General features: G+C 38.1%; 1 protein-coding gene across 3 annotated transcripts in view; it reads right to left on the bottom strand.

Annotated features, from left to right (window-relative positions):
- Window positions 1-3,708: 3,708 nt before the first annotated feature.
- Window positions 3,709-9,089, bottom strand: part of LOC126428321 (uridine phosphorylase 1) — a 476,800-nt gene continuing 471,419 nt past the window's right edge. For all 3 annotated transcript variants that reach the window (XM_050090260.1, XM_050090258.1, XM_050090259.1), the window contains exon 7: window positions 3,709-4,842. In XM_050090260.1, coding sequence (XP_049946217.1) covers window positions 4,657-4,842 — 186 coding nt within the window. In that variant the 3' untranslated portion in view covers window positions 3,709-4,656. The remainder of the gene's footprint in view (window positions 4,843-9,089) is intronic.

Raw genomic sequence — 9,089 nt, 5'->3', positions numbered from 1 at the left:
CTGGGAAAATGTGTTTTCTCGTCAGAATTTAATGTTTTTCATCCAAATTTATTTCCAATATGTGCTCACTGCTGAGTGAATAGTTCTGTGAACTTTGGGTCTCTAATGCACATCTGCATGAGGGCAAGTAGGATGAACAGTTTTTGGTTATACTTGGGTTGTGCTGTTCAGGGCTTTCCCCCTCTGCATTTGAAAATTTTATGTACACCAAGCAAAACTGGAAGTGGATGTAATGAATCACTAGTCCTATCACCTGAGAAAATATCCTATCCAAATTTAAGAATTTTGCATCATGGGCTACGTTTTAATGTGCAGAAATATTCATTACTCTGGAGAAATTAAAATTAATCTTTCTTGTGACTGACTTAACTAACCAACTCCTCCGATTCGTATTACTATTGTTTGACTCGCTTTCACGTGGAACAATTTATGAAACTGTGAACAAGTTTTATCACACAAGCATAAACTTCATATGAATATTTAATTCATGTAATCATCCTTGTATAAGGTAAGACATGTTCCCACCCTCATTTAATTTTCTACTTCCCCTTCCTGTTTCACACAGTGCATAAACTATTGTCAGAAATAGGCAGGTAAAATGAATTACAACAGAAACCACAAAAAATGGTAAACATAAATGAATAAGAAACAGTGAATGGAAATCAAGTGTACATAGATCCAAGGAAGTGTCATGGGGAAAAGGTTTTATGAATCAAAAATTTTGCCAATGGTGATCATGAAACTGAACACTGTAGAATGTTCACCAAGTAACAGACTTTATGTAGTTAGAAAGGGCAAAGAGTTGGAACATAATTTTTCCACTACCAATGTAACAGGCTACAGTTACCAAAATTTTTAGTATTTCACTGCAAGGCAAGGCAATACAGCATGTTAAGTGAAGGATTAGCTCTCTCTTAATGACTAGAATGAAAACAGTTTACCATCCCTGAAAGCAGACACATTTGGAATCAAATATTCCGTGCTTTCAAAAGCTTTTCTGTAATGTAAAACCAGGAAGACTTCTTATCACCCACATTTGTCTGTTAGGCTTATACACAATAATTAGTTCTCATCATCTAAGTTTGTGATTTTCTACTGCAGATATGATTGATAATATAACATGCCTGAATTCCAGACCCTGTGTACCTTCCACAGAAGAAAATCCAACAGCCATATAGTTGAAAGACATGGACCCAAAAGGAGAAAGTATATATTAAATTACAAGCGTTATATGGACGTATTTCTTTAAAAATAATGCTGAAAATTACATGCATCTTTCATGTAAGTTCACATTCACTTTCAATAAAAACTATTTCGTGAAAGACATATTACAAATGATATGTGACACATGAAACATGGTCCCTCGGAAGTTTTGGCTGGGGATATTCCTCAATGCAAAGCTATTCCATATGGACATCAGATTCTTGTGAATTCTGTATTATACTGTAAGAAATATATCACATTCAACTCAACTTTTATTTCATATTATGTGTAGCAAATTAAAAAACCCAACTGCAAAAAATTCCTTTGTTTTGGATCACAGACAGGCTCTTAGTCGAAAGCATGTACACATTTTATAATATTAGTAATAGCTATTCTTGATCACAAAAAATAACAAATGTAATCAAAGCTGTAAACTTGCTAATCTTATGTTTGGATGTAATTTAAATAATGGCATTTACAAAACTATACTTTCCTCTTTCAGTTCTCATTTTTATAGTTTTTGTGCTATCTTTAGATGCCCCCATGATAAATAATAGATTACACTGAGCAATACAACGTTTTTGAAATGGGGCAAGATTCTTTCGACTCTTGGTTTGCAATGTGGAAACAAGTGTGGAGGTGAAATGTTCTTTACTGTTGCTGGAACAATGAAACGAGTGGATCAATAGACTATAAACATGAACGTAATGACATAATGAAACAATTTTTAAAAGGGGTGAGGGGTATCAGACAATATAATTTAATCAATATCACTGGGGCAGCTGAAGAGAAATTGACAGCAAAATACATTGTGCTCAGGTGACTGTAGTTTTGTTACTTTCATAAAACAATAATTCCACTTAATCATAAGTCAAAGTCTGGTTGAATCAAATAAATGCCATAATTTTCCTCTGCTTACAAGGGAACAACAGCAACTTTGCCTCATATTTTGGCAAGAAAGAAAACACACCTGCAAGATATCTGCCCCAGCAATCAGGCCCATGGAAAAATTTGGGCCATAATTTCGATTGTAAGCAGCTGACCTGCAGCTACTTAATGCTCAAGTACTGTACAGTGGAGTGAGTTAAGAGGTTTGCATTCGTAATGGCAATGAACAAATTACAGTAGTACAGCAATGAATTAAGAGCACTGAACTAAAGATACTGCAGTTTCTGTACTGACATTACCACTGTGTGGAACAAGATATTTTCACCCACTGGATGTATGTAGCTTTCGCATATTGAAGATTTCGTCCGTAGGTTTACCAACAACTCTGCATTGATGTTAACTATGACCAGCGTAACAAGTTTCTTCAAATGTAGTCTCTGCTTTACAGGTAGTTATGTGCACCAGTATTGTGCAGGTCTTTCAGTAGGTTTGGTATGGAAGCAGTTGCACAGTGACCAATCAGAGCACTTTCAACATCCAATGAAATACTGTTGTGACATTGATGTGTGCTTTGTTCAGAGTGCTAAAGTGTGAGTCTTGCTGTCAGTCCACTGTGTAGTACTTCACTCTTGGGCATTGTATGGTTGCAGTGAGACCAAATGAGTGTGAAACAACGGGTGTGCATGAATCTTTAAAAGCTGCACAGTCAGGTCGTAACTGAGTGCTATACAAATTAAGGGCCTAATTTTCATGTGGAATCAACCAATGGGCTGATACCTTGCAAGTGTGCTTTTTTTCTCTCTAAAATATGAGGTCAAATTGGTGATATTCTCTTGTAAGTAAACAAAATTGGAATCTGGCAACACCTATGCACATTTGTACTTAGGTGGAACAAAATAAAATCATATTTTTCTATAGGTAAACACCAACCTAAGTAATACTTGGAGGTCGTGTTTCTTATTTCACGTGTTCACCACTATCGCAACTAGTTTTATCTGTTCGTATCTGAGTACCTACTAATAGTCCCAAAATGTCAGAATAGTGACAAAATTGAAAATTGTGTCCACAAGATTCTCAAACATGGTCTTAAGCTGTTTTATGGGCAGTAATTTAACTGATACATCTCTAGAGTAGCAGAAAGCATGTTTGGAAAATGGAGGTACTTTTCCTAATATGTGCTGCAGCTGAGAGCAAATGAAATCAGAGGACAGGACTCACATTTTTTTAGGATATGCATATTTTCAATTACTTCTGACACAGAGCTGTAAACTACAAACAGAAATGATAAATGGAGACAATATTTTCTTTAGATTTCAAAGAAATTTGTTTTTTCCCGTACATTCTGGTAATTGCCATTTACAAAAAGGAGCTTATTAATTCAAGACACAAGTGGACTATCAACCAAGCAGCATGTTCGTGTCACTAAGTACAAATAACTAATTTCTTTCTTTCTATTTCTTCACAGGTTTAAATACTGAAACTGTCTATTTACATCCTCCATGACACAAAATTTACACATTTCGAACAAATCTAATAAATACATTTTTTCAGTCTCTAAATAATGCACTTGCACGTATAAAAATGCTGTACAATTAGAAACCATTAGAACAACTGGGGTTGATAAAAACAAAAGATTTATTTTTTGATCACTCTGGCAATTGACCCTGGGCTTATTGTGCACCAGTGAGCAGATTTAAGGCATTTAGTACATCTCTGCATGTATATGGCAGTTTTATATAATGTCATCCAGAGAAATTGCATACACCAGAGCACACACAGACATCTCATGAGCCACAGTTTTTTTGTTACCTATTGTAACATTAATACTCTCCAGTTTTAACAAGAAGTGTAAACCCTATAAGCATCTAGCTTGCAAAAACTACTTTACAACAACATATGACAAACAACAAACAACTTTATTTAACACCAACTTATGAAACTCCTCATATAAATGAGTGGGAATGCTGTAGCTCATCTCGCACTGAACACACGGTGACAGTAATATACGAACTACTGTACACCATGCAGATAACAGTATAAAAAGTGAAATTATGAACTAGTCTAAAACAATCACCCAGTTTTGAAACACAGCCTTTTAAAGGAAAGCATTAACATCTTACTTGTCTCACATTTTTTATAGTTATCCTACAGTCTACACTATACATTAAACAATGGCATATAAATAAGTCAGATGACCGCTACAAACAAACACAAACATTTTTCCCTAAGCCTAACAGCACATGTGACCACAAGATTAAGGCTCACACTTCACTTACTGGTCTCTGTCCAGTTTCAAGAAAATAAAATACGCCACTATCGAATGAACATAAATCTTTGGAATTAAAAAGCAAAACATCCACAAAAAGGATGCTGCATTTTTATTTTTATTTTTACTTTTATTTTTTTCTCTGATGTCAGTCCTGCAAGAATTCAGCTGCAGCCGGAATGTTATCCCCTCCGATCCAGAATGTAGCCCCGTCGAGTCATTCCAGAAGCGGAGGAAGATTCCTGCGCCACGTGTTTTGTGCTGCAGCCACAGATGGGACTCTGATCGACTGACAGCAACTAGTCGTAATTCTCAGACTCCTGCTGCACCAGCTTGAAGCGGCGGGGGCTCTTCACACATATGGACCCTCCAAACCCCTCGAGTGACAGCCGACCCTTCATTGTCAGGTATTTCTTGATGAAGCAGGTCACCAGCTTCTGTGGTCGCAACTGCCATTCGTCAAGAACTTCCTTTGGAGCCAGCACCTACAACATTTATTTATTTATTTTTATTTCCAACTACATACATAAAAATCAATGTGTGTGTGTGTGGGGGGGGGGGGGGGGCCTCCAATCTTGTCTTCACAGTCCATACGTCCATACAGGGGCCATGCATAGGGGCTGTAGTACAATTCTAGATTCCTCCTTCAATGATAATTATTGCTACTTTTTTAAGTAAGCTTTTCACAGGATAATTGATGTCTATTTTCAAGTGTCTGCCAGTTCAAGGTTTACAGAATTTCTATACCATTCTCACATGAGTGACACAAACCTGTCACCATCTGTGCAGCCCTTCTTTGCAGATCCCCAATTGTATACTGCATTTCCCCACTATCTTTTCAATGAACCAATATCTGCTAACTGCCTGCTCTACAACCGAGCCTATGTGATCCATCTTTTTCATGCTCCTGCAAACTGCTACATTCAAGAACCTACAGCAGTTGATTCATACTTGTCACAACTCACTGATATAGTCATAGGTGAGGTAACTCCCACATGTTACCACATTGCTGGGTATCTTCCCCCCCTCCCCCCCCCCCCTACCACTGCTCAGCCAGCTGCCAGTTGAAGTACATGTGGTTAACATGTGACTGTGCAAACAGCATTGTACTATTTCCATCTTCTACCTCACCACTTTATGTAATCGAGGCTCATCTGCTAGTCCGTAGTGTCTGTTACAGAATCGGGCACCAGCAATTGCATCCGCTTCCCTGCATTGAGTCAGTGACACAAATGCATGTTTCAATGCTCACAGTGCACCAACTGGTGCTCATCTGAGCTACGGTGGCTTACTTAGGCCCGTGCCTGAGCTTCACACATCACTTCACTAGCTGCACCGAAATCTGCCAGTTCTTGTACTCTAGGCTACAACCATCTTGGATCTACTACTGGAGTTTGTTTGGATGACTGTCTTTGGATCAATGTTTGCCAGTACTTGTACTTTTGGTGTCAATAAATAAATGATACTGTATTGCAGGTTGTTTCACAGGGTTGTAGTCACTTTAGTAGGATACGTAAGGTGTCCCACAGAAAAAGCATATTTTGACTGCATAAGAAAATACAAATTTACTGATGTAATTAAGTAATTTACATATTATTTCAGTGTAAGTTACCTGTGATTATGCACGAAATATGATATTACTTAAATGCCCTCCATAACTAAGGAGACATAGTCTCAGTCTTTTGATGAAATTTTCTGTAACTTTTCAGCATACTTGCACCTTAAATACTGAAACTCCATGCCTAATCTTAGCCTTGTAGTTCTGTGAGTAATCACGGTTTGTTGTTATGCACAGAAGATTTTAAATACTTGTGGGAAAAAAGCAAAGAAACAACGGTGTCTAAGTCACAAGAGCTCGGTAGCCAATTCACTGTCGTGAGAAATCTCTCGTAACAAATCCATTGCTGCAGTTGATGTGGGACAGGTTGCACCATCTTCATTGAAACCAAACCTCTTCAGCAGTCACACAACCCAATTCACACCATAAAGCCTGTCAACATGTTGGAGTGGCATTCACCATTCACTGTTAATGCATTTGCACCATATTTGAAGTAGTATATCACAGTTATGCCCTCAGTCCGAAAGTCATATTACACAGTAACTTGTTGCAGCTGCAGTGCCTTCTCCAAAGATTAGATTCACGTATTTTGAACACCAAATATTTCAGTTTTGCTTGTTCACAAAGCCTTTCAACAGAAAGTATGCCTCATCAGGGAATAGTATCTTCTTGAAGGAACTGTTGTTCATTCTGTGTTTTGCAAGCACCTAATAGACAAATGCCTGAAACTTTTCGTGGTTGTTTGGCTTAATTTTTTGTGCCAGTTGGATTTCATTTATGAATAACTGACTGGAGATTATAAACGACTTCACAATAGGTAACTGCACCTGCAAAAACTCTGAGGCTAGTGTTAATATTGTCTGCCAGTTCATTATATATAATGTGAATGGCAAGGGCCTCAACGAATTTCCCTGGAAATCCTTAAGTTACTTCTACATCCGTTAAAGACTCAATCCAAGATAACATGCTGTCCTCCATTCCAAGAAATCTTCAATCCAATCACAAACTTGATTTGATGCTCTACATCCTCCATCCTTTCTGATGCCCTTTACCCAGCCAGTGAGGACTGGTATAGTATTTACACGGAGAAGCAAGCAGAACCATGTAATGCCTGTTATTAAGAAGGGGTTTCCACTCCTAGAGACATTTTGAAGCTACTGCCAACTCGTCCTCTGGGGAGAAATCCACGTACCCCTTCTGTCTGTGTCCACTGTAACTGAATGGTCAAACATGAAATCATTTTTCAAAGTGATTGCACGTTGTGTAGCTCAGGCAGGATATGGGAACCTCTCCAGTACTAACCTACCTGGATGTGCAAAAACCACAGCCAGGCTGGCCGGGACACTATTAATCAGCAAGGTGGATCCAATCTGGGTTCAGTGCGCTTCTGCGTGTCCCTAAAGTGGGTACTTTAATGCACTCAGCTACCCAGGCAGATCATTTGATATTCCATTACATTATACAATAATGAGCATTGATGTGAGACTGAGACAAATTCTTTTTTTAAATCAAGAAGCGCTATCCACCTGATGTCCTTGATCCATGGCATCCACGATGTCATGTAAGAAAAGCTCATGTTTTGCATAACTGATGTTTCCAGAATCCATTCTGGTTATGTGTGATCCCAATTTGTTCTAAGTTTCTATATTAGAAGACTAGCAATGATACTGCCTCATAGTTTTGTGGGTCACTTCTTATAGCTTTGTGACCTCTGCTTTCTTCCAACCACAGCACACAGTTTTTTGCTTGAGGGATTTACAGTATATTATGGTCAGGTGATGGGCTAAATCATCCTCACATTCTGCATAGAATTGGTAATGATTCCATCGAGTCCTAAGGGCACTGTTCATTATTAGTGTTTTTAGTTGTTTCGCAATGCCACTAATACTGTGTTATAACTTCAAGTTGAACAAATATATTTGAAGGATGACCCAATACATGAAAGTCACAGATCAAGTAAACAGAGTAAGACGTGTGTCCTTTAACAGTCAAATCATAACTGAGTCCACTTCTAGTGGCCGCTGGCTGGCTGGCCACTTAGGTGGCGCTGCTGCTGCATGGCTGGCAGACAGCAACGCACGTAGAGGATGCGCGTAACTGTGCGGCAGCACTTTGAAAGATCAGCGAGTCACAACATACTGTTTTCTGTATCACTATTGTTTCCAACTGTGTGAAACTTGAAGTGGATTAGTACTCTCAGATCTGCCTTTGCAAAGGAATATTTGATTGCATAGTTCAGCATTTCTGTTATTGCTTAGTTACCCTCAGCTTCTGTTCCTGTGTCATCCAGAAACGTCTGAACACTGTGTCTGCTACAGACATCATTAAAGTCCTCATTCATTTCCCTTTTGACAGCTGAACATGTTTTACTTAACATCTCTCTACATAAAGTCCTATGTTTTATTGTACACCTATTGTGCAGTAGTCTCAGTTTCTTTAGAAGTTTGTTTACGGAGATGTAGGTTCTCTCCCACCATGAATTTTTCTACTGGGTACACAGCTATCATGTACATGATATCAGTTTAAATGCAGACATCCTCAAAGATGTCAAGTCTATAAAGACATCCTCAAATATACAATATATTTCTGCCATGAGCAGGCTACCATATTACCAATGTTGTTATACAAATTTCAAGTCTGCACTTAGTTCTTTGTTGAAAGTTCTATCTGTCAGCAACAAGCATCTGCTTCAATGAAGAAGCACTACCAGAGACATAGTTTTTTATTTATTTATAAAATTTTCGATTTATCTCTCATATAGTTTTCTTATTAGTCATTACAGTCAAAATAACTAAGGGATGACATTTGGTCGTTAATTATGTTCTCTGCAATCATTTTAAAGCAGTATTTCCACCCATCTCCTGCACTGTGCCAAAGCTACTAGTCTGGTCTTGGTTTAACGAACCTCAACATCATACTGACCAGAAGGAAGTCATCCTCTTATGGTATTAAGGTTTCATCTGTGTAAAATAAAACATTAGAACACTGCATTTTGATATTTTAAATATGAAAAAGAGTAGATATCATCATGCACCCTATGTGTGTGTGTGCGTGTGTGTGTGTGTGTGTGTGTGTGTGTGTGTGTGTGTGTAGATTTAGACATGACTTTGGACAATGGAGACTGGAATGCACTCTCAAATTCTGAAAAATCAAGGACGAAATACAGACAGCCAA

This window comes from Schistocerca serialis, chromosome 12, assembly GCF_023864345.2.
Source record: "Schistocerca serialis cubense isolate TAMUIC-IGC-003099 chromosome 12, iqSchSeri2.2, whole genome shotgun sequence".
NCBI lineage: Eukaryota > Metazoa > Arthropoda > Insecta > Orthoptera > Acrididae > Schistocerca > Schistocerca serialis.
This window is presented reverse-complemented; position numbering and strand designations above follow the sequence as displayed.